This window comes from Equus przewalskii, chromosome 24 (assembly GCF_037783145.1).
Source record: "Equus przewalskii isolate Varuska chromosome 24, EquPr2, whole genome shotgun sequence".
In the NCBI taxonomy this organism is placed as follows: domain Eukaryota; kingdom Metazoa; phylum Chordata; class Mammalia; order Perissodactyla; family Equidae; genus Equus; species Equus przewalskii.
The window spans coordinates 12419558-12446643 of NC_091854.1; the positions used below are offsets into that span (position 1 = coordinate 12419558).

Genomic DNA, 27086 nt, shown 5'->3' on the forward strand with positions numbered 1-27086 from the left:
TTCTCCAAGTACTCCTTTTTGCAGTGGTAGGTTGACTTCCTGTAGATTTCTGTTTGCTAATTTCTGGTAAAAAAGAATTTCAATTCATTTTCCACATGATTGATTAAATTATAGGGATTTGTACTCTGTACTCTCATCAGAGAACTTCAAACCTTCAGCTGCCAAACTCTTATGAAAAGCTGGGTAATGAGAAATATATATATACAGAACTTTGTCTGAAGGGTGTGTAGTTCATTCATTACTTTAGAAATTCTGATAGCGATAATAATAATAATAGAAATTGTTAGGTATTTACTATGTACAGTTACTGAGTCCAGCTCTTTCATGCCGTTTCATTTAATGCTCACAACCTGTGGCTCTCCAATGTCACATCCATCAAATCACCTGAGGGCTTGTTAAAACACAAATTGTTTCTGACTCAGTAGGGGTCTGAGATTTGCATTTCTAATAAATTCCTAGGTGGTGCTGCTGCTGGTTTGAGGATCATGTGTTTTTTTTGTTTTTTGTTTTTTTTTTAAATTTTTTTTAAAGATTTTATTTTTTTCCTTTTTCTCCCCAAAGGCCCCCCGGTACATAGTTGTATAGTCTTCGTTGTGGGTCCTTCTAGTTGTGGCACGTGGGATGCCGCCTCAGCGTGGTTTGATGAGCAGTGCCATGTCCACGCCCAGGATTCGAACCAACGAAACACTGGGCCGCCTGCAGTGGAGCACGCGAACTTAACCACTCGGCCACGGGGCCAGCCCCTGAGGATCATGTTTTGAGAACTACTGCTTGCCACAAACCTAGGAGGTAAATATTACAATCTGTATTTTACAGATGAAGAAACAGAAATTGAAATTATATAACTTGCTCAACACACAGCTAATAATTGGCAAAGGTTGGATTTGGAAATTTGCTTAAGTCTACAGTTTTAATTTCTGTGCTAGGTGGCATGCAGTAAGACATTCTGTATGGGAAGAATAGTATTGGTAACATTTTATAGCCTATCAATAGCATAGGTCTCTATTGCTCCCAACACTGAGGTTCAAATATATTGAAACATGTGGAGATGTTGTGACAATGTTCTAATCAAAGCCAGACTGTTTGGATAGAGTGATATAGCTCCGAAGAAGGAATTTATCATGAGGGTAGAAATAGACTAGACTGGTGAGGAGCTCCACCACACCAAAGGCTGTGGACAAAAGGGAGTCTTGGTTCCAGGTCTGCAAAGTGTCCAATGATGGCATTTGTCTTCACCAGCCATCTTGGTGGGGGCTTGTTTCTGAAAGAATTGGCTCTGTGCCTGAGGAGTTGAGCACGATAGGGAAGGAAGAGATGCTGCTCCTCATGCTGTAGAGCTCTGACTTGCATCTCAGTCTGAGGGAGCGGTGAGCCAGGTGCGGGCAACTGTAGACAGCACTGAAGAAGAGGGTAGGTTAGGGGCTAGCCAGAAGCACAGGTGTCTGAGTAAGATCCTTGTCACCATGAGATTGCCGAGGCAGTGGGCCCGGTGCATTGTATAGGTGAGGAAAAGCACTCGATCACATAACTGCTCTAAGACTTTGTGTCCTGATGAGCAACTTTATTGCCTAAAATTAAACTTTATTAATTAAAACAGCATTCCACGCCCACTTCTGTAGAATGCCACCTCAGAGGCCAGTGGTGACCTTCCAATTTTACCAGTTTTCAGCCTGCCAAACCCCAGCTTCGTTGGCAGTGGCCACAGAAACATCAAGAGGCCTAGAAGTGTGAGACGGAGTGGAGGGCCAAAGGTGTTCTGGACTGAGGCAGGAGAGTGGCCCCTGAGTCCCCTCACCACCAGAAGATAGGAAGGAGAAGAAAATTGATTTGCAGTTACAAGTGTCCCTGGAGATTCTCAGAAACACATAGGAAGGAGGATCCTCCACTTCCTGATGATTTGACAGGTGAAGGCTTGCAGTCCCTGTATTTCAGGGTTAAAGTGAATCATTTTGTACTCATTTATATTCCCAGGTTGATGAAAACTGCTATACAGCAGCCATGTCACGTTGAATCCCTGCATCAGAGCAGGAGCTCTGGCCCCCATGTTTCCTCTGCTTTGGTGTTTGATGTCGTCTTCCAGGCCCCCTGTAGGAGTGGCCTTCTCCTGAGCAACCGGCGCGATTCTCTCTGTGAACCCTCAGTGTGTAGTTTGATCATGCTTCCTTCTTGCTTTGGCAGCTAGAATCTGAGTCAGATTTGCCACTCTTGAATAACAATTGAGCAAGATACGTTTTTTGACTATTTTATAATTTTTCCTTTGTACATTTACCTTTCTCCTGTTATGTGGTATACATTTTCCTAACCATGTAACCTTTTTGAAAGAAGGGAGAGGGAGTTCGTACAGAAATGGAAAAAAGGAAAGGTGGAGAGGAGAAAGGAAGGAAATTTAACCCATTTTACAGAGGATATTTACATAGAAAATTTTAATGAGGTAAATAGCCCAATCCTGACTTATGTGAGGTGACTGATCCTAAATTAACTTGAAGTAATAGATGTAACCATCAAAAACAGTCCATTCCCTAATAAATTACTGTTTTGCAAAATACAAGTCAGTGATGAGCACGGTGTAAAACGAACCGGAGTCAAGGGGAAGTAATAGAGATAGATTCTCGGTTTCTCGCAAAGAAAGGTAGACCCGTGTTTTCTATGACATTGATGTCCAAAAGGGGCAGTGTTTCTTAGGGCAAACATACATAATAGCACCAAGTCTGAATCATTAATAGATCCTTTGTGGAAATTAGAATGCTGCAAGCAGCTATGGAGGTTGCTGAAACTGAGCTGTGGGCGTGCTAGGTGTTAGGGGACACAAAGTCCCTGTCCTTGAGCTCAGCTAGGTTGCAAGTAATTGCACTCCAGGCTAAACACCATAGCTGAGTTACATATATATATATGAATAATTAATTCTGGAATCCTAAGGGGGTCCAGAATATCTTCACAGAGGAGGGAGTCTTTGAGCTTACTCTCAGCAAACGAGGGTCTTCAGGTGGAGTTGAACAGAAGAAACTCTACACGCAAGGCAAGCAGCCATCAAAGTCTGCAGTTGTAGGGGACCTACCAGAGCTCATTTCAGACAACCACCCTGAACATGGGACTAGGCATGTGCCGTACCCGCTGGTGCCTCAGGCTTCCAGAAAGGCAGCTTCTTATAGTAGCCCATTTTCTTTTCACCTCAGTCATTTAATTTGTTTTGTTCTCACAAAGCTGAGGGTTCCTGTATAGCCTTCCTTCCTTACATCTCTCTCAAATTCTCTTACTATTCACTTCCTATTGGCTGAGTAGTTTCAGTTATACCAACAGACTGGACGCTAATTTAAACCTACTAGGGTTTATCCAAATGTGAAAATGGGTTGGTCTCTGGGACTTTGCTCTGACCACTGTAGCTGTTAACCCTGGGACATCCATCTTTTGGAAATATTGCTAAGCAATTTTTAGAATTCAGACACTTCTCTAAATGAATTTCTTTCATTTTGGATGAATCAATTCTGTGTTCTCTACTCCTGGAGATGCTATTGGGACTTAGCTAATTACCATGCCCTATATGGAGCTGAGCTGTGTCAGTCTCTCACAGGTGGAGGACCAACACTCCAACGCACAAAGATCAGCTGTGTGCCAAGGGGAGGGCGGTTTCAGTTAGAATGGGACGTTTGGCACAGCTGACATGTTCAGATCACCATTTTAGAATACTACAATTACCACTTTGATACACTGCCATAAAAGCATAGTATTTGAAATCTTCCGTTAGGCAGCTTGTCTGGGAACTTTAACTGGTTAGGTACTTGAATACCTGTGGAAAAATGAGACAGATTCTTTAAGAACTAGATTTTGTAGGTGGAGTAGGATGTTTGAGGCAATGTCCATTTATTGTGATAGCTTTCAAGGAAGATTTTATTTGACCGCGGCAGTGATATTTACTCCAGAGGTTGATAACAGCAACTGCTCTAATATACTCAGCTGGAAAACCTAGGAAATTATTATCTACTAGGTACTGGGCACTTTGTTCATAATATGGTTAATCCTTTCAACCCTGCAAGGTAGGTTTATATTACTCTCATTTTAGAGATGTGTGTCGACGGAAACAAAGCCAGGCCACCAAGTGGAAGAGCTCATGTTCTGCTTACTTTCCAAAGTTTCTACTTTCCCTATTACGGCCATGCTCCCTAAAATCATCACCAGTAAGCCTGCAGCAAAATCACCACAAGATTCCAGTCCACTTAAGACTGTTCTCCTACCATTTCACCAAAAGTCAGAAAAGTGACGGTGCTTCCAGGAGACTGAATAAAAGGGGCAAGCTAGTACTACAAATATTTCCCAAGTGCCACAAAATACACAATAGAAGAAAGCGAATGATGTCATGTCAGAATAATTTAAGACTAATCTTGGTCTTAATTTTGCAGGGTCTTTTTGTCTTCCTCTCACCCTTTATTTTTAAACTGAAGGCTCTAAGAACATTCCACTGGAAGTCTTCCAACAAGAAACAGTATTCTTTCACATACTGCTGATAAAAGCATAAACTGATAAGTTTTCTAGGGGGCAAAGTGGCAGTAACAAAAGCTTTTAAAAAGTGGCATACTCTCTCCACTAGTAATTCCACTTCCAAGTATTCATCTTAAGGAAATATTATGAAGGCATAAAAGATTCAGCGATACAATGTTCTTTAAAGCAGTTTATTAGTGAAAAATTGAAAACAACCTAAATACCAACAGTAGTTTAATAAAGTGTGGCACATATGAAGAAATACCATGCAGTCATTTAAAAAGATGTAGAAATATATTTGACACGGCAGGATAATCATGGTATTATCAAAGTGAAAAAAAGTTACAACACAGTATGTACAACTTGATTCCATTTAAAAAAACCTATAAATGCACAGAAGAGTCTGGAAGGCTATACACCTATTGAAGTGAACAGTAGGTCTCCTGGATGGTGGGATTATTAAGTGATTTTTATCTTTTAAGCTATATTTCCATTTTTTTCCTTTTTACTAACACATCGATGATTTGTACTGTAAAAAAAGCATTAGAAATTCTTAAAAAGTCTCCTTTGAAGTAGGAATGAGACGGAGTTTAGCGACCTGAGGCAGAGGGATGTACACGTTTGTCTGATATCACGTTAATGGTTTGTCAGGGTGCTTTGATGTCAAAGGGTCATTGCACTGAGCGGAAATGTGGGTAGTGGTAGTGCTACCCTTCTTCAGACTAAGGGACCCTCCACCGCAGACATGTACTGGCATTCCACGCAATATTTCCCTTACTTACACTAAGCATATCCTTATACCTTCACACCCACTTGTAATACAGCCCAGTAAGCCCAACTTAAGAGAGCAGTGTTGGTGACCATAAGAAGGCAGGAAGAATTTCTCAAGTGATGTCAGACAGTAGGCCTGAAGGTGTAAGGCAAGTTTTCTTTGTTCTACTAAAGTGGTTCCCAAACTTTAGAGCATAACAGAATCACTCAAATGGCTTGTAAAAACAGATTGCTGGGCCCACCCCAGAGTTTGATTCAGTAGGCCTTGGGGAAGGCTTAGGAATTACATTTTTTTCTTCCATTTGACAAATATTTATTGAGTACATGCTATGTGCTAGGTCTCGTGTTAAGAGTTCGGAATTTGTGATCAAAAGAATTAGTCTTTATCTCAGGGAGCCCACTTTCTGGAGTGACAGATAAATATGAAACAAAACAAATAAATTATAAAATAAAAAAATCATAAAAGTTACACAAAATTATATGATTAGTTCTAGAACACAGTAAATAAGATGAGAAGATAGTTTTTGTCTTAAAATATTTTTAAAAATGTTACATGGAAGAACTAAGACCAGTTCTATAGCCCCTTGAAGGCAAAAAATAAGTACAAATAAAGGTAGAAAGTACTTGGAACTATGAATTAGCATTTTTAACAAGTTCCCACGTGATGCTGATATTGCCCACCTTGAGGTCTCGCCCTCTGACCAGACTTTCTAATTAGGATAATGGAGGAGAAAGGGCAGGTGTGCTCATGGAACTCCCTCCTCCCCTTTTGAGTTTCATCATGAGGTAAGAGCCACTTAATTACGTGGAGAAGGGACTGAGGCAAAGTTGGCTGTAGGTCAAATTGCAAAGCCATCTTATCTATCACGGCTCCTCACCCAGGCTTGAAATGCTACATACTAGGGCAATCTATTTCAAAATTTCAGGCATTTGGGAGGTACAGAAGAGATTTTTGAGGAATCCTGTCAACAAAGGGTGGAGGTAAGCTGGGCTTCTCTGGGTAAAGCAAGCTGCTGCTTCTTGTCTTGCACTCCATCATCTTCCCCACAGTTTATCTCAGAAATGTCCTCCCCACACCAGCTCCTCCATTCACGTTCTGTTCCTTTGTTCTGGTAGAGGATAACAGAAGACTATGAAGATGGACTCTAACCCACTGGGGACCCTGGCCTCAGGTTTCTTCTTTCTCATGTTAGAGTGAGGCAGGGGACCTAATCTCCTACAGTAGGACTTTTTCTGATTAGCACCATAAAAAAAGATTTAACGCTATGACCTTTTAGGTTGCATTACTTTGAGGACAAATGTAGATAAAATCCAATCACTGTTTTCTGTTTGTAAAAGAGCCTACAATTATTTCCAAGTTTATTATTTCATTTATATGTACATTCTTCACGTTACTACGCCTTTAGATTAAGATCATGGGGCTTCTTTAAATCATTCTAAATTGCACCATAGATTAGTAGGCTTCTCAAGCTTTTCTTCCATGCCTAAGAAGCTTTATAGGCCTTTACCTGAGTAAAAATTAAACCTATGACTTTATAAAACAAGCCAAAACCAAAATAAAACAAACCAAAAAACCCCCAACCAAGCAACCAACCAAAACCCCATTAAAATAAAAAGCAACAGGGGCCGGCCCAGTGGTGCAGCGGTTAAGTTCCCACGTTCCGCTTTGGCGGCCCCGGGGTTCGCTGGTTCGGATCCCGGGTGCGGACATGGCACCGCTTGGCAAGCCATGCTGTGGTAGGTGTCCCACATAGAAAGTAGAGGAAGCTGGGCACGGATGTTAGCTCAGGGCCAGTCTTCTTTAGCAAAAAGAGGAGGACTGGCAGCTGATGTTAGCTCAGGGCTGCTCTTCCTCAAAAAAAAAAAGAAAAGCAATAAACATATAAACAAGCCCACATGTTGTGGTGGATCTTGGTAGACAAAGGCACAAGAAGCCTTTGAACTTTAACATTATTGAAGGCTTCTGTACATTATTGGGTTACAGTAATCAACATTCATTTGATGGAAAGCAGAAGGTTCTGATAAAAATTTACACTGACTCTGGTGAGGTTAAACCTAGATCTGGGTCTGATTTAAAGAGGGTAGAGGATAGGATTGATAAGGAGTAGAATGGAGCATGGATACAAAAGAGGTATCTCTGGTACAGTCATAAATAAGACCTACAGTCTGCATGGGTCAGGAAGCTACAGGGCTGACAAGGGGAAACTGCTAATTACAGAACATTTCTACTATGTGCCAAGACTTTCCCTAAAACTTACCTAAATACAAGATAACATTTGCTATGTAATCCTCGAAATAACCCAAAGGTGGCATAATTATCGTCCCCATTTTACTAATAAGGAAACGGCAGTTTACATAACATCTGAGTCGAAGTTCCAAGAGCACAGTATGTGAGGAAGACCGGATTTGAACCCAGGACTATTCCACTCCATTACCCACAATCTTTCTACTTAACTCTTCTACTTCGTATAAACCTAATTTATAGCTGCTGTTTAACTTAACCTGAATTTTTGTATGCTCTTTTAAAGCCTAAATCTGGACCTACGTAACACAATAGATGGTACTCTAGGCTGGCTGCAGAACTTCCTTTCTGGGGGAAAAAAGCTTCACTCTCTTGGTTCTATAGCTAACTAATCAGCTTGAGCAGCTTTTGGGAGTATGGCAATTCATAGTGTGAATAAAAGCATCTTGTACAATTATAAAATTGCAGAGGAATTTGTCTCATAGCACAGAAATAAAAGGGTAACAACTGCTGTTAAAGTTTGGACTGTGAACTAAATTATCCACGTTTACCAAGCTCTGATCAGGAGCTCGTAACATAAAAGGATATTTTGAAATGGTGTTTAAGTATTCATCATTTTTTAAAGTACCAATATCATTTTGATACATTAACATTCCCTAAAGAAATAAACTACATCTTTGCACTTCATGCTTAAGCCAGACTGAACTACTTTTAGTTATCAGAATGTGCTACACTCTCCAGGCCTGGCACATTTTTTTCTCTTTGCCTGGAGCACTTCCTCTCCAAACTATCTCTCATTCCCCCAGATTTGACTTAGGTGACCCCCAAAGCTCCCAAACACAGCACCCTATATTTCTTCCATCATGACACTGATTCTGCTACATGACAACTGCTTATTTTCCTGTGTCCTTCGTTAGTATTTAAGTCTACAGGGGGAAGGACTGTGGACACCTTGTTCAGGGTAGTATCCTCAGCTGATTAGCATAATTAATGCCTGGCCCTCAACAAATGTTTGATGAATGAATGAATGAGAATGACAGCATTAATCCTAACATGGAAATAATCAGCTAAGTCATAGCAATGGTCCAAATAGCAATTATCTGACTCAAGAGTGTCACTAATCATTTCTATAGTCTGTTTTTCATAGAGACCCTGATCAAGATAACTTAAATTCATTAATAAATTTTGAAAATTTTCTTAGTAGGCTCAGAGTAACCAAAAGTTTGTTTCTTCACAATCTACTCTCTGATGAATGTAGTTAGTTGCACTAATCCATATTTTTCTAAGAATTTGTTGTTCAATAAGAACAAATTCTCTTTACTACACTACAGTATGTTAACAGATCCAATTCTGATTACGCATTAAATTGTGCCAATTCAATAATCTTAAAAATATCATTTAGTGAATTGAACTCATCCCAGATTTTTTCAGAACCTTAACTGCAAATATACCAGAGAAATATAGTAATACTTTTCAAGGACTAGGTGTTTTTAAATTTAAAAGAAACCATTCAGTAGTGTTTAATAATACAAAAAACCCCAAAATAATCCATCAAAATATAGTACAGTCATATGCCACATAACGATGTTTTGGTCAATGATGGATTGCATATATGACAGCGGTCCCATAAGATTAGTACCATATAGCCTACATGTGCAGTAGGCTATACCATCTAGGTTTGTGTAAGTACACTGACAATGGCATGAGGAAACTGCCTAACGACGCATTTTTCAGATTGTATCCATCATTAAGTGATGCATGACTGTATTGAAATCATTCAATTTCTGTTGGAAAACAAGGTAAACATGGTATAATTGCATTTCTGTTTATGGGAACATTCGGAAACATTATATTCTTCACAAAAGAGATTTAGATCCTAGAGCTCTTTTTTAAACCAAAAGTTTAAAACAAATTTTAATTTTATTCTTTGGCTATTAATTATACCTAATAAATGAGTCACTGATATCAAGTCACAATAAATTTATTGTACATAAAAGAAAAAGCTTGCCATTAATGAAAAATTCAGTAGAAAACAGTTCTTCTGCTTTAAGTTGGGGCTCAAAAGTAGAAGCTGCTTATTAGTGAAACCTCAGTAGAAAGAGAATTTTATAAGAAAACATTCTTGGCATGAAAGCTCTAACATAAATTTTGTAATGAAATATTTACCATGCAACTTTATTGGCAGAAAGGCGAGTTTCTGATGGTTGGTATTTTCTCTTTAGTCTCTTAAGACATTAACATGGAAGATACTTAAACCTGCTATATTTAGAGTTAATTGTATATAAATACGGTGTCATGTTGGGCAATCTTTCCACAGTCCACCTATTTAATTGAGCAGTTCTAAGTAGGTAATTGGCACCCTGCCCTTCTGATTTCCCCTCTCCCCCATTAGCCAGTCTGAATCCATTCCAACGACACTGAACACAGTGATCACCTACAAAATAAAACATTTCCAGTTATTAAATGTATTAAAAAATAAACACATAGAAAACTAATCAGATTTGTATTTGTTTAAATTATTCACTATCAAAGGACTTTAAACATTACCAATTTTGCTGAAAGATAAAGAATTTTAGTAGAAGTAGCTTTAGAAATCTTCCAGTTATTTAACAGTTAAAAGTTTCAAATATTTCTGTGATATACTATTTTGTTAAAGAATAGTAGTTAAAATTTTATAAAATGTTAATGTAACAATTTGAAATCTGTGAAAGCTTTCATGATAAACAATTTCCAGATAAGTAATGAGGAATTTTGCATCTTGTTATAATACTAGAAGGTATGTCAATATATGATATAATCTTCTTCTTATACCCACGTTACTCACCTCATCTGCCAGAAGTGATAATTCACTACTGTTTGCAGCATCATAATCATAGAGCACCCTGGCCTTCCTGCTGCCACTACACTCCTTAAGGTCAACAAGGTTGGAAGGAGACACGATTACTAGGCCACTTGTGGAAGTCAAGGCAGAAGAACCAATCACATTTGACGAAGCAGATGGCATAGGTGCCACAGAAGTCTGATTGTTGTTACAATGATAATTGGATGGAAAACTGTTGAAAAGAAAACGGCCAATTATCTATTTCCAAGTGACCAAAGCTCCTGAATACCACCACTTGGTGGCAGTGTTTACTTTCTACCAAACTCCACTTTAGATAAAGACTTAAAGCTGTTAATATTTTAATGACACCGTGTGCTGTCTAGCTTTTATCCCTCTTGGGCCAATTATACCAGAGAAAATTCAGGTGGCTTTCAAATACAAATCCTTGAAAGTATGTTTTAAAGCTGTTGTTACAATTATAAAAAATTTTCAAAAAAGGCAATGGCTATTTTTTCCCCAGAAAAAAATGAGTTTATCCTTAAAACATTTACAAAAACTTCTATTAGCGTGTTTTATTAATATTTTCCTCCCTATGTGAATTGTTAAATAAAAATGTCAACGAAAAACTACTTAAATATTGGATATACCACAAGAGTGAAACTTTCTGAAGTTAATTCTTTGAGAAATAGTTGAATAACTGAGCTTTTTTATAAAACTGATCTAATCCCATTTTCCTATTCATTCAAATGACAAATATTTATTGAGTATCTACATGTCCAGCATCACTACCACAAGCTGAAGACAAAGATGAGATGATGCCATTCCTTTATGGACACATAGACAAGTGAAGAGACTGACATCCAAATAATATGCTATGAATCTGATTATCATGATGTAGACCTAACAGGAGAAAAGGGCAGATGTCACAAGTTTATCTTATCTTCTATTTTTTAGGGGAAAAAAATAAAATTTTTATTAGAAATCAGTGAATAATAATTGTGATTAATAATTTATAATAAATTTATAATTTATAAATAATTTAAAGATAATTAGAATTTTCAGTTTATTGCAAGGCTACTGTTTATCTAATACTACTACTAAATGGAAAATAGTATAAAATGGCTGGCCTATAATCATTCTAATCCAACCATTTCTAAAGTTGAAAACTATCTACGAAAAGTCATATTTAAATTTTAATAAATCTATTAGTTAAAACATAAAGGCCCCATCTGGTAGGGTGGGTGAAATTCATCCCTCCATAAAATACAATTTCCTTCTTCTGTTTATGACCATCGTGCCATCTGGAAATCATAGCCAGCGGCAAAATTCCCTTTATCTTTAACTTTTTCTTTAAACCTTTCCTTCACTCCCTCATGCTTGTGTTTATCTCCCACACTCCTTTTATCATTGAGCCTACAGGTGGATGGAATAGAAGTTCTATATTCCTCATTACCATCTCTAGACTCTTCTCCCTAACCCGTTGTACCCAATCTTTTTTTTCAAATCTACTTTATTTTTATTTACTTATTATTTTGGTGAGGAAGACTGGCTCTGAGCCAACGTTTGTTGCCAATCCTCCTCTTTTTGCTTGAGGAAGACTGTTGCTGAGCTGTCACCTGTGCCAGTCTTCCTCTATTTGTATGTAGGTTGCCTGACACAACATGGCTGATGAGTGTAGGTATGCCCCCAGAATCTGAACCTGTGAACCCCGGGCTGCCAAAGTGGAGCATGCTGAAGGTAACCACTAGGCCACTGGGCTGGCCTCCTACCCAATCTTTGTATTTCATGATATTCAACTATATACTACCCACTATCTCTTGCTGTAATCACCTACAGATGCCTCATTTCCTTCCTTTCATTTCTAGAAGATTTTAGCTCCTGGCTTACTGACATTGTATCTTAATTCTTGGTGATTTTAATATCCATATAGATCATTTTTCCAAGACTTTGGCCTCTCAGATCCATGAACTCTTCTCTTCTAGTGATTCTGTGGACCCTAGTTCAACCAACCATTCCCACTGTCTCATCTAGACCTTATCAATTCCAATAGCTATAACCCTTCTAATAAGCACAATTTCCAATATCCCATTCTCTGACCATCATTTTTTCTTCTTTCTGGTACTCTCACTTCAACAATCCTATCTTGGATCTATGGTCCTACCACAGATCTACCCTTTATGATCCTACCAACACTCCCTTCATATCCACGGTTAATTATTATAATCAACCCCTTGCATATGCCTTCATCTCCTCTGCCCCTCACTTCATTGTACTCATTTGGTAAAAATCTCCCTATTTACCTACTCAGTATCCATGTGTCTACTGTGACAGGAGAAAAATAAAAAAAACATGTTGTCTTGTCTTACATTCAATTTATGAGCAGGAACTTCAAATGGGTCCACAGTGCTGCCTGGCAATTACATTACATTTCTCTAGTTCATTCACTTTTCATTCTCCTGATGACTATTTTTATACCCTTTCATCAATCCTCAAAATTCCAGCAATTCTCTCCTAACACTCACTCTCAGCTGATGAGTCACTTCCTTTTTAACTGAGAGGAAAAAAGAATAATCAGCAAATTTCCATGCTTTTGGTCATCTCTCGTCTTACTACAGATAAGCCATCTATGCTCCTAAGGCTAATTTCTTCACATGTGCACAAAATCTCATCTTCTTTCTCCTTCCAAGAATATCACACTAGCAATTCTTCCCTTTCTTTCCCACGTTATCATATTTTCTCCATTTACTGTATCATTCCCATCAGCTCATGAACATTCTCTTATTTCTCCTATCTTAAAAAACAAACCAAAATCTACTAGACCCCATTTTGTCCTCTGGCTACTGCTTCATTTCTCTGTTCCTCTTTAGACTCGAGCTCCTTGAAACACTCATTACCACAGTTCCTCTCCTTTCATTCTCCTACGTTCCAAACAAACTTTTGCCCCTACTGTTCCATCAAAACTACTCTTGTTAAGGTCAGCAATGACTTCAATGTTCTAAATCTGGTGGTCCATTAACAGTTCTCATTTCACTTTATCTAGTGATCACAGTGGATCACTCCCCTCCACCTTCCTACATCATCTTCATTTGACTTCCAGGCCACACAGTTTACATCTTACCTCACTGCTCATTCCTTACCCATCCTCCTTAGCGGTTCCTCAGCTCTCGGTGTTGCAGGGCTGCAGGGCTTCAGGGCTGAGCCTTTAGTCTTCTTGCTCTCTACCTATACTTACTCCCTTGGTGACTTCATCTTGATATGCTGATGACTCTAATTTATATCTCTAATTCATCCCCCAAACTCTAGATTTGCATATCCTAAAACTGGATATCTCCGCTTAGATGTTTAATTGACACTTCAAACTTAATATGTCTAAAACTGGGCTTCTAATATACCTGACATGCCCTCCCCACCCCAACTTGCTCCTCCTGAGGCATTCCCCATTTTAATTAACTCCACTCTATTCCTTCAGTCGCTCAGGCCAAAAACTTGTAGTACTTCTTGACTCCTCTAAGCCTCATACACATAAAGTCTGTCAGCAAATCCTGCTGGCTCTACTTTTAAAATATGCCCAGGGTTTGACCACTTCAATCACATCTACCACAGTCACCCTGATCTAAGCTACCATCCTCCCCTGACTGGATTATTAACTAAATTTTGCAATAGGTTCCAAACAGGTCTGTCAGCTTCCACCCTAACATCCATCCTGAACTGAGCAGCAAGAATGATCCTGTTAAAGCCTCGAATCAAATCATGTCACTCCTCAGCTCAAAACCCTCCAAAGGGTCTTCATCTCTGAGTAAAGGCCAAAGTCTGAACAGTAGCTTCCAAAGCTCTACATGTTCCAGCTCCCTGTTTCCTTGATGCCTCTCCAGCCAAGCCCTCCTTGCTGTTGCTTGAATTTAACAGCTATGTACTTGCTTCAGGGTTTTGGTACTTGTGTACCTTCTCCTGGAGCATCTTCTCTCAGATACCTGCATGCTTTGCTTTCTCACATCTTTCAAGTCTCTGTCTTCCCTGACTACTGCAAACCTCTACCCCTAACTGCCCTGCTGTATTTTTCTCCATATTATTTATTACCTTCTAATATACAATTCACATACATATTGATTTTCTATTCCCCTCTACCCCCAAACAGAACGTAGGTTCCATGAAGGCAGGGATTTGGTTTGTTTTGCTTACACTGTATCCTGTGTGCCTACAATAGTGCGTTTTTAAAAATTAAAAGTAAATGTTTCTCTGATAGATAGGAAGGATCCTAATAATAAAAAGAGCTAATTCTTACTATAGGTTTCACTCTAAAGTTAAGAACATGTTTCCTAGCGTCCCTTCCTCAGTGAACTCAGCTCCTCAGCAGTAATTAAATGTACACATTTCTGAAGATAAAAAAAAAATAAGCCCTCTCCCCCAACATATGTGTGTGTATATACACACACATACGTGGTTTTTTAAGTCTCTAACCACAGGATTTTACTTTAAAATTTACCACTATAATTAGCCTTAGTTTAGCCACTCAGGTTTATTTATGACAATTTTGGGGAATTAATAATGGTCAAAACAGGGGCTGGCCCAGTGGCGCAGTGGTTAAGTGCGCACATTCTGCTTTGGTAGCCCGGGGTTCGCTGGTTCAGATCCCGGGTACGGACATGGCACCACTTGGCAAGCCATGCTGTGGTAGGCGTCCCACATATAAAGTGGAGGAAGATGGGCACGGATGTCAGCTCAGGGCCAGTCTTCTTCAGCAAAAAAGAGGAGGATTGCCAGCAGATGTTAGCTCAGGGCTAATGTTTCTCAAAAACAAACAAAAAATAATGGTCAAAACAACAACAAAAAACAAAAACCAAAAACCTCCAAAACTGAAAGACCATTTTCACCTTCTAAAAACTTCTGACACAGTTAAAAAACTGTAGACTTCCTGCTACTGTGGCTTGATATGTTAAAGCCTCCCAATTATTTAAAAATAAAATACACTTACTAATCTTGTGACTAGTGCTTCTGTTTCCTGTAAAATGTGGATAATAATAGTACCTGACTCACTTGGTGTGAGTATTATAATATTATTACATATGAGGTGTCTGTCTAGAAGAGTGGCAGGTGGCAACTGAAGCCCTGACTGATTGCTATGAGTTAGTTACTACTGCTGCCAACACTGCTGCTGCAACCATTAACATTATCTCCTCGTTCTACTCTTCAGAAAGAGCTTTTGAATTTAAGTGTGCGTCTGGATGATTTTTCAAGTTCTACATGTGACTATTTCTTTATGCTGTCTTAAAAAGCATAACCTGCAGCAAATTAAAGGCCTAAAATTTTCTCCACTCTCTATCATTGGTCCTTACCAGTAATATAATTCTTTGAGGGCAGAGAGACAAGCTAGACCCTCTTCCCTAAAACAATAGCACTCGTTTCCCTTTGTAATATTTAAGCTTATCCTTAAGTGCAGCAATAGTAGATTTTGTTTGAATGGCTGAGTTCCAAACATTTGTGTGGTTTTAAGCAGAATGCAAGTATGAATGGTAACAACAGCAACCACTCTGCTGCACTCCCAGAGTACCAGTCCAAGGTGAAAAGGAAGTACTAAGGCTTTTTGGGCTTAAAATGGTTGTAATGATGTGGGGATCTGCTTTCAGATATTAATACCACTAACAAAACATCAAATATGTGGAAGCATAAATCCTTCTGTAAATCCTATTAGGATAACCAGTGGTATTAAGCTACATCTCATTTTTAAGATCTACAATTGGTTTTGTAGATATGCCTATTTTTGTTCTAGGTCTAGTTTTGAAGGATTAACACAAAGAAATGCTGAAGTGATGGTTTTTTTCCCCCACTTTATTCCTTGAAATAACTTCTCTTGATATTCCTCCTTCAAACGTCACATATCACTCCCCTGCTTTAATGGTTACTCACTATATAAACCCCAAATTCCTTTCCATTACTTACTTTAAAGGGCATTCGTGACGTGACCCTGCTTCACTCTTCTAGTCTCACCTACCATCCTACTCTTAACTTGAACACTATGCTCAAACCAGAATGAACTACTGTCAGTTTCCTGAAACTCTCACTCTCTTTCTTCTGGCCCTTTAATATACATGTTCTTCCTCTGCCTAGAATACTTGTCCCTGCCCTTTTCTTCATCTAGATGATTCCTACTAAAATAGTTTCATCTGTGAAACTTTGCTAGACCCACCTGAGTCACAGATGTCCCTCACAGTAACCTGCACTTCTTCTTCCTTTCTACATATCACATGGCCTGTCCACCTATGGCCTGTACTTTAACCTAGACCTTACGTGTAGTGAGAAAGGAGACCATGTTTGTCCTGTGCATCATTTTCTTTCCAGTGTTACCTTACAATGTGAGTTCCACAGGGGTAAGCATTTTTGCCTAGTCTGTTCACTGATGTAATCCCAGAGTACAGAAGAGTGCTTAACATTTGGCAGGTGTTCAATAAATATCCGATGAATGAATGATTGAGCTATGTGCTTTACATGCTATTGTTTTGCTTTAAAGTATATTACCACACTCAAAACAACAACAACAATGGGCTTGAGGTCTTACAGACTATTCTAAAACCATTTTAAAAAAAAAAAACAGTGAACAAGTGAGTAATGAATAATATAAATTAGTTTATCTGTAAGGGAAACTAGTGTTAACGTAATTATATATTCCTCAACCAACTGCAAAGATATTCAAGAGAAAAGTGAACTTCACTTTTAAACTTTCTTTATATAGTACTAAAAAGGTATTCACTTAAATTATCTTCTTATTCCTGTTAACAGTCTTCTGTGCCAGAAGAGCTCAAAATATTTGTTACTGCAGAAGTCTGATTGTTTTCCTTAAAGAAAAAAAAAATCTGATTTTAAGCAGGCTAAAAAAGCCTTTAATTCTTTTAATCTTCACCTCTAATCATTAGTTCATATGCAAAAATATGAGTTTCTTCTCTTATCAGGAGTTTCAAGTGTGAAAAGGAAATTACCACCTTCCCAGTTGTTTCTGGAGGTCTAACATGTACTGGTAACACTGTGCATAGTAAGTCATCTGGGCTTCCACAAAGTCATTCAGACAGCGGAGGTGATGGGCCTGTAAAGGAAAGCTACAGTCACTTCTTAGATCTAGAATCTACTTAAAGCGGCAAATGCTAAGGGGACACAGAGCACAACATTGTATTCAGAGAGAATTACCAGTATTTAGTATTTTACTACAAGGCTTATTCAGACCAAGGCTTACTGACCTTGGTCAACAGTATAGTAACAAAATGTTCAGTCAACAAAAATCATCAACTGGATGTGAGGATGGTGGGAGAACTAGGTGATGAGGTGTAAGCAAAAATTTAAAATATTTCATGTATCTTGGAAAGGGCCACAATTTAAATTTCCTTCACAAGTGAGTGGAAAGGAAGTTCAGTTTTTCCTCTCAAAATTGCCTTAGGACTATCAAAGTCTTTTGTTCCAAATGAATCTCCAATGAATGAACACTCACATGTGTACTGCTGATTCCCTCTAGCAGAAGTCTGGTAATCTCTGCTTGACGATCAAATTCACTCTGAGTTATTCTTAATTCCTGTTCAGACTTAAATTGGAACATAGTTTTAGAATCTCATTAGAGGACTTAGTCCATTTTATGTACATTCTTTTAGACAGTTAAAAAAATCCCCCAAACCAACCCCAAATGATAATTTGGCAATTCCCTTTCTCTGCTTTGTATCTAAACTGGTCCTAAGTTTCTAGACCTTGGCTTTTCTATATTACTCAATCTACACAGAACTAACTCATTATCAGTACTTGACTCAAAAGAATCTATTAATCCCAAAGCTTAACAACATACACATAAAAGTCTAGAAAACTACTGAGACAGTCAATATATTTTCATACATTTTATAGGATCAATATTGCTAAACTTTAACATTTTACAAAGTCTTAAGGTTACTAGTTTACATGTATAAAATAATATTGCAAAAAATTCTCTATTATTACTATAGTTACTTTACTTTGAAGTTAAAGATAGCCTTCAATCTCAAATGAAAAAACTTCAGATTTGTGAAGCCATAGCATTTTAACCTCTTATGTTTGGTTACCAAATATACAGTGGTTTCTAGAAACAGAGTTGTTAGGTTCCTTCCAAGGATTCTTTGTCCTACAAAAGTGCCTTCTTTCCTTTTAGTTTTCCTTCCAAACTTTGCATAAAATATGCCTCAAGCAGAAATATTATCTAGGATTTTTCTGCAAGATATGCTAGGATTTTTCTGCAAGTTTATGGGTGACCTTCAATCAGTGGTTTGCTGGTAAACTGGCTCTCGAGGAAAAAAAAGCTCTAATGTGCTGATTTTCATGGTACAAATACTTCCAGTACAGCTGATTTCAAGCTACCAAAGTAAAGTCACTGACCTTGGAGTTGGGAAGAGGTATGTATAATAGCATACCATTACTGGCTTCAACTATTTGATATAGGTTTAGTGCTGGGACAAAATAGTTCACTAAATAATCAGCATTATCTAAAATTAGTAAATACTGACAAAAAAAAATCCTCTCAAACTTTTAGCCAGAGTTGGTTGGTAATAAGTGAAGAGGAGAACATAAAATCTCACAGCTCACTGAAAATAGCTTATCCCAAATTGGGAATCTCTATTGGTGATAATTTCATTATAATGATATTTTCTACCATCTCTCCCAGGAAAAATAGCTTTCTCCCCATCCAAATAATTACAATATTTCTGAGACTGTGGTAAGTATAAAAACAAGGTCTGAACTTTTTCCTTTCACACCTCATCTCCCTATCCTTCATCCTTTGGTGGCAACAAACTAGTGAACCAGTCAATAAGGAAGCAGCAGCAAAATAGATAACCAGTTGCTATCGTCATTCTCATCCCATTGGCAACAGACATGGCAGAGGGGGCTAAGAATGGACCATGGGACTGGATTTATGGAAATAAGCTTGAATTACTCAAGAAGTCAAGGGTTAAAATTAAATTTACTTGACTAAAACCAGAACAGATGGTGCTTTGATAACGGGGCTGAAGTAAGCTTCATCTGGAAGCTAGTATGAAGCAGAAAAAGTCTCAGGAGAAGAAATGAACCAAGGTTCACCCTAAGGAAAGTGATAAGGAAAGCCCAACACTTCAGTGCTACATCTGCACTATTTACTATTCTGCTTGGTTAAATACAAAAATGTTTTATTAATAGAAGTAAACACAGCAAACCCCCAAAAAATGAACCTTGGAAGTAAACAAGAGTAGTTCCATGTAGGTCTTTGATTATAAAAGTACAATTTGATTTAATAGCCTTTAGTAGAAATGATAGAAAAACCTACTAAATGGCAATATTTCTGTACAAGGTATAAGCAAGTAAGCTAAGTAGCAGATTAAAAGTGACCAGGAAACCTGAATGTGAAGTGGAAATAATGTTTTAAAGCTAAGAACACTGAATAAAAAAAATGTAAAACGATCTCATTAAGGACAAGGGATCAGTCTATGTTTGAACAAAATATTATTTAATTGTGAAGAAAGTTACCATGTTACAAAGACTAAGAAGTCATTCTTCTGCACAATCTAGACTTTATCTTTAGAAAAGGTAAATGACAGGAAGGAAAGAAATCTCATTTCTTGAACAAATTTCTCAGTGTATGTCTGGGGTGACTGCAAACAGTCAAATGTCCCAAACAATCTATACTTCTGACATGTAAAACCGATCATAATAATTAATCTGAGAGGCTAAAGTTACTGAAATTAGGGTCAGCATAATCAATGTACCTAAGAAGAAAATGAGCCATATTAGAAAGACAGAGACAACAGGTTTAAAGAAAGACAATGAATTTAAAGGGTTTTTATTCTGTCCTCCAGAAGATCTCATTCCCTGACAATTTTACAATTAAGACGTAGAGTTCTAGGGAAAAGACTTTCTTTCTTTTTTTTTTTTTTTTTTTTTTAAAAGATTTTATTTTTTCCTTTTTCTCCCCAAAGCCCCCTGGTGCATAGTTGTATATTCTTTGCTGTGGGTCCTTCTAGTTGTGGCATGTGGGACGCTGCCTCAGCGTGGTTTGATGAGCAGTGCCATGTCCGCGCCCAGGATTTGAACCAACGAAACACTGGGCCGCCTGCAGCAGAGTGCGCGAACTTAACCACTTGGCCACGGGGCCAGCCCGGGAAAAGACTTTCTATTGCTTAGACTTACTGTTACTGGGCTAACTGATCTAGAGTATATAATAAGCATAACTTGTGTCAGGGAAGGAAGAAGAGTTCTTTTAGGATGTAACTTGGAAAAAGGGCAAGAATTTATTGCTCTGTGATATCAGGACTGGATAACTATAAACCAGATATTTTGGCCATGCTTCTGAGGCATTTGCTGTGATAATCTTGGTCAGTGTTACCTAATTTTTCTATGGGCTTAAATCTTAAAATATTCTAGGAACATGAAGTTTTAAAATTACACATTTTAAATTCTAAAAACGACAGACATGAGAAGTACAGAAGAAAAAAACCTCCCCAAATCCATTGATATATTTAAGTCTTTTTCACATATACATAAATAATGTAAATATTTGTTTCATGAGTTTCTTTCCATTTATTATATCAAATATTTCCCAAACTTGTAGAGACTGCAGAACCAAATCAGAACTTTTTTGGTGTACTTGTATGCCAACCAAAGGGCAGAAACTCTGGTTTTTTTGTTCAATCTATATTCTCTTCTGTGTTACTCTGCCCCCTTTTCATGCTAGAGGTTCAGGAAGAATCAGAGGCCAGGGTGGAACCATAACTAAGTTGATGAACAGATTCCACGAAGGGCGGGGGGAGAGCACTAAGTCAAGAATTCCACATTGGATTTCCAAGTTACAGAATCAATAGCTCTGTAACCCATGCCTGAGAACAGGCTATACAGTCAGCAATCCTATGAAACCAGAAAATAAAAAGTTAACATTTATAAAACCATTAACAGTCAGGGGCCACAATTACTACCTGCCCTCAATTCCCAGCACTGTTTTCAGCTGGAGGTCAGATTTTGGTGGGCCTGAACATGAGGAGTAAATGAAAAATGCTTTGGAAGACCTCAAGTAGCATTTGAAACAAATCTGCATTAAAGTCATAATTTTCTTCCTTAAATTCTTGCTTAGTTACTTGATTTCCCAGCCCAGAGAAGATTAGAAATGGCAACACAGGCAGAGGGACTGCTAGTAGCAGTCCTATGGACAGCCTCTAAAAGTGACAGTCTGACAACGAGGGAGGAGACCACACACTTCAAACACAAACAACGATCCAACTGTTACACAGTACAATAATGGATATTCATAAGAATAACCCTAACTTTAAGTGAAATTAAATATTTGCATCCTGAATTTAATGCAGCAGCAAAGTGCTTTTTAACAAATATTTTCAACTAAAGTGACTGCCAAAAATTAGCTTTGGTGCTGAAGAGAACAAGCTTCAGTTCTTTAGAAGATCCATTTGTGTGACATGATATATCCAATTCTCTAAAGATATACAACATGGTGTTAACTATATTTTACATAATTGTCATATGAATAAACCAAATATTTAAACTGTTTTCTGGCAAGGCACTGTAAAGATTACCACTTAATATAACAGGTATCTAGTATTTATCAGAGGGTGTGCAAACAACATCTCTGCAGCATTGTTCTACTGCTCTGTGAAGCTCCAACTAGCCAAACAGATCGGAGCTTTCTGTAATAATTTTCAGATTTTACAAGATTCAGTAACAAAGACTGTGACTGGCCCCATAGTTGTTGTTCAATAAATATTTTACTGAATGAATGGCAATTATATTCTTGTTTCATAATTCTGTAGTTTAAGAATTTACTTACTTTTGTCACTTCCTCTGCCCAAATCTAGCCAGCATTAGAAATTAGAGAAAAATACAGAGCATGAAAGAAAGTTGGAATTTAACATTTTCTACAACTTAGTATAGAAAAATGTAAATATTTTAATTTAAATGGCATACTCTCCTTTTCTAGAATCACGACAGATTAAACACACCAGTAACTAAATCAGCACAGCTTAATATAGAGTGAAAGTATGCCTTTACATGTATCAATACTATCAATTTTTGAATCTTATACTAATTGTATAAAATTAATAAGAATAACAGTTTTCCCACATTGGGAATATTTAACTCATCTTAGTTCCAGTTTACTCATTTGTAAAACCAAAGGTTTGGACTAAATGATTTCTAATTTTTCATTTAGTTCTAAAATTCTAGAATTTTAGGAAATTAAAATAAGGCAAGGATAAATGGACACTGTTGATATAGCTATTTGAGGGGGCACAATAAACTTGAGATATAATGACTTTAAAATTACTAGAGTTAAATACATGTTACTATAAGTAGATGATATTAGTAGTAAAACAAATGCCTAATAAATGAAACAAAGTAACTGTTTGGAAGGATATTTTCACCTAAGATAAAAGAAAATCTATGATTTATATACTAAATTACCAATGAGTGAAATAGTCTCACACTTTTCATTTACCTACAAATAGGACAATGGAAATAAATGAATGCATTCTCTTGCTATCTAAGGAAGGCCCTAATTTAGCCAGGGCTTCAATAATAACCGTAGTTTAAAAAACCAAAAATGCACTTTACATATTCTATACTATAATCTTTCCTATTACATGGATGTTCCCCCTCCGCGCCCCTGCTTCCCCCTGCTTTCAAGTTAATGCTAATGGAATAAAAGCAGTCAATTAATTGCCAACTATTAACTATACTGAAGATTCTATGCCACTTCTCTGGAAGTACTGTATCTAGGAGTATAATACCAAACACTATCTCTATAAATCTTTATTGGCTAACATTTATGAATTCTGGGGCTATGTTCAGATTTATGAATTTCTATTTTCTTAAAAAAAATTCCTAATATTGCAAAAATTTCCTCAATTAGAGCTCAATATATACACTAGATACTATAGAACAATTCTCATTCCCAATTCTTGCCCAAGGCTATGACTGTTCTGCAACTTTCTAAAGTGAATTAGTACTGTGTGGGGAATGGGCCTCACTGCTACAGAAATACCTAAACTACTGGGGTTTGTCTTGGCCTGGAATTGCAGAAGAAATTAATTCTATGTTGAGTTCAGGTGAAAATAAGGTAAACAGTGAAGGTACGGAGAAGCAAAGTCAATTTGTATACCTTAATCCTTTCTCTAAGTTGGGTAAATTTTGTTAATTTTCTTTGGCAAAAGTGAAAATATGAAGTGCCACCTAAATTAACACCTTTTACTGAGTATAAAAGGCATTATATATTTATGCACAAATTCAGATTCTAAAGTCTGAATTTGGCATAGCTAATATATTTGGTAATTAGAACACACAATTTCTTTCTTCAGGTTCCAGTATGACTACAGCTAGTATTCCCTATATTTCTTGTTCGACATAATATGAATGCATGGCTTCAACTACTTTAGACTTTTACATGAAGATAATAGCAAGAGAAGGCACTTTATTTAAGATGTAGAAAACACAGTAGGCCAACAAACCTTCAGCCATTTTACATGCAGGAAGTTGAGCATGTAAGAGAAATTTACCATAATGTTATCTCCTTCAAGGCGAGCTGAGTTTAGTTGCTTAAGTGCATAGGTAAGAGACAAAGAACACATTATACCAATGAACACAGTGAAACAAGTTGCTTCTGCACAATAAAGAACACACAAACAAGTATTAAAAGAGCTGATAAAATGGTTTTCTACTTGAAAAAAAAATTATATTGTTCTACAGAATTTCATATAGTGGTGCCTATTCAATTTTTCCAAAAGACTCAAATTTTCAAAGACAAAAAACATGGTTGATGATTGATTTTAAATTAGAAGAATTTAAAGCATTTGCTTTAAATCAGAAGCATTCAGAACTGTAGTAACTGCCACAGTTACTTATAATTTTTATTACATTTTCACCTTCTGCCTACCCACAACTGTCCTATTCAAAGATTATTTCTACTTTATGAATGTATGCTGCCTTCAACCACGTTCTCTTTCAATCAGCCTCAGCCAGGTCTTGGCATACCCTGAAGAAATACGAAAGGCATGCCAACCCTTGTACTTTTAATAAACTTTAAATTCTAATATGTGTACATTAAAGTTAAGGTTATATGATGGTGCTATAAATTCATTCAGTTTACAAATTAAAGATTTAGACCACTGCGAAGATGTTTAAGTGGACAGAGGGACTTAATCACTAAAGTAACAGAAGTCTAAACATCTAAATATTACAGAGCTTTTTTTTTTTTTTTGAGGAAGATTAGCCCTGAGCTAACATCTGCTGCCAATCTTCCTCTTTTTGCTGAGGAAGACTGGCCCTGAGCTCACATCCATGCCCATCTTCCTCTACTTTCTATGTGAGACGCCTGCCACAGCAATGACTTGCCAAGTGGTGTCATGTCTGCACCAGGAATCTGAACTGGCGAACCCCAGGATGCTGAAGCGGAACATGCGAACTTAACCGTTGTGGCACTGGGCCGGCCCCTACAGAGCTTTGAAACCACACTTTTTCCTTCCCATTAACTCTAAAATTTTTTTTTTTTAAGTTTACATAAGACTAGGGTCAGTAAAAGTCAGTGCCTTATAATCTAAATGCAGAAGTTCAATTTGTTTTTGCTTCTCTGACATAAATTTTATATTATTTTAAAAACTGTTCACAAAAGTTCACTGTGAAACACTAAAGTAGGTTTTCTCTTTTCTGCTCAATTGGTTTATTTTTGAGAAATGCCTTTGAGGTCGCCTTACCATTCTTCAAAATGCTAACTAATAAAATACAAGTTAGTAATGTATCAATATTAGATACAGGCATAAATTTTTTACTGATAGGGCTAAATCATAAAAGAGTTCAATTTGCTGTACTAGATTGTGAAGTGAGGGCAGCAGAGGTTTTGCATTATTTATCTATGAACTCTGCACAAAATGAGCATTCAATAAATACAGAATTTAAAAAGAGGTCACAAGAAACCAGTAAATGAATTAAAAAAAAAAAAGTGGTAACATGTACAGGTCCCAAACCTTACTTGCAGAAGAATAACTAGTCACAAACAATTAATCCATAGAAATTTATAAAGAAGTGAAACCAAAGAAACTCTTGAGATTAGAGTAACCTCTTCAGCTGCCAACTAGGAACCAGGAAATGTGTCAAGGAAGAAAAAAAGCAAAACCAAACTCCTACTAGTTTCTATTTTTCAGGTAAACAAAAGATAGAGGAAAAAAATAGAAACAAAAAAAGACCACAAAATATAGGCATGCCTCAAGGCTTTATGTAATAAACTAAGAGGACTTTTCCTTTCTGAAGTATTTCAGACTTACTGCTATAAAGTTTGAAGAAAAACGAGTTGGTTATCTAGGGGTAAGACACCCCTAAAAACAGGAAATGTGAATTTTTGCTTAGATTAATATTTTAAATATTTGGCTATGGTTAAATTTTGTTTTATGCAACATATAAATTCTAGAAAAACTGTGTATAAATGAGTGTTGAAGAAAGTCATTTGTATAATCTTTCATTTTTATTTTAAACATGAATTCTCATGGAAAAAATTTTGTCCTTAAAAATACAGGGCACAGAAAAATTGTCAAGATCTTTTCTGGATATAGTAAAAGGAAACACCTCTCAAAATTTGTCTACTATTATATTTAGTGCTTATACATTTTAATAGCAGTGGTAAAATAATTCAGAATAATCAAAGGACCTTGTATACTGTTAAATCTATGAGCTTTCTGGCACTTTTCCAGGTAAAAAAGTAGGCTACTATTATCTTCTAATAGTGCTCGTTAAAGAAAGTCTTGTCCTGACAGTTGACAACAATATTCTTATCCCAAAATCATCACTGAGCACATGCAGGCATTTTGAATAGAGATTCTGTTCCAGTTCAAACTTTTATTTCTAAATGATCCTATTTATCTTAATATTTTTCCTGATTATGCAATTAGTATCTTAAAAACCAGTTTATATTTTACTATATAAATTTATTATTAGCAACTAGAAACTAATATGCTAATTTAGAGTCTCTTGCCATGTATAGTGTTCATTTTAAAGTTCTGATTCTGCAAAAAGCCTGCTTAGAGAAGTTAGGCTGTTTTGATGATGATGTAATGATACACTCTGATGTGAAAATGCCAATGAATTTGGAATTAATGTTTTGTTAAAGATAGTTTTTCTCCAGCAGTAGCTAATACAGATTCTCCAACAGTGGAATCATCTAGAAGAAAATAATTTATTCTGCTCATATAAGGTGTCGGGATAATCTCATAAGACATCACTGTCCAACACCAAGTTAGTAGTTTTAAATTTCACTCTAAACCAAGTCTCAACCCTTTCTTTCCCCAAACAAGAGAGCAACAAGACTTCTACCAGCACTGCGGTAATATGCTCAGTAAGGCAATGAATTCTTGATGGTGGTAGTGATAGTGAGTTGAAAACAGAAGGCAGTGGGAATATTATGCCTCTTAACAAAACATATCCCTAGCTCAAAATAAGAATTAACTTGTTAGTGTCCTCTAATAAATTAAGATTTGTTTATATTGTACTATCTTAAAGGTGTTCCAATTCAAATGTGATTAATCTCTTCAAACTTTGAAATGATGATATAAACAGTATAAACATCAGATTAAATATTATAAATAAAATCTTTTAAGAAAGTTATATAAATATATATAAAATCATTAACTTATTATATTTAATATATAACCACTCAGTTTTAGATGACTACTCTGAGGGTGAGTTTATGAAAAACATACGAGTACTTATTTATTAAATGGGTTTCCTCCTCTTCAAAATAGCCACCTGGGAGTCCATGCT

At 36.9% G+C, this 27086-nt stretch overlaps 1 protein-coding gene across 8 annotated transcripts in view; it reads right to left on the bottom strand.

Moving 5' to 3' along the window:
* Nucleotides 1-9451: 9451 nt before the first annotated feature.
* The window catches only part of SH3GLB1 (SH3 domain containing GRB2 like, endophilin B1), a 37628-nt gene continuing 19993 nt past the window's right edge, over nucleotides 9452-27086 (bottom strand). Inside the window, exons 6-11 of one of the 8 annotated variants that reach the window (XM_070592157.1) lie at nucleotides 23837-23875; nucleotides 22114-22137; nucleotides 17782-17871; nucleotides 17282-17382; nucleotides 10311-10539; nucleotides 9452-9920 (exon numbers count right to left, since the gene is read on the bottom strand). In XM_070592157.1, the coding sequence (XP_070448258.1) occupies nucleotides 9813-9920; nucleotides 10311-10539; nucleotides 17282-17382; nucleotides 17782-17871; nucleotides 22114-22137; nucleotides 23837-23875 (591 nt within the window). In that variant the 3' untranslated portion in view covers nucleotides 9452-9812. Of the gene's footprint in view, nucleotides 9921-10310; nucleotides 10540-17278; nucleotides 17383-17781; nucleotides 17872-22113; nucleotides 22138-23788; nucleotides 23876-27086 lie in introns of all 8 variants that reach the window. The other 7 variants (XM_070592156.1, XM_070592155.1, XM_070592154.1 and 4 more) reach the window with 7 other exon arrangements.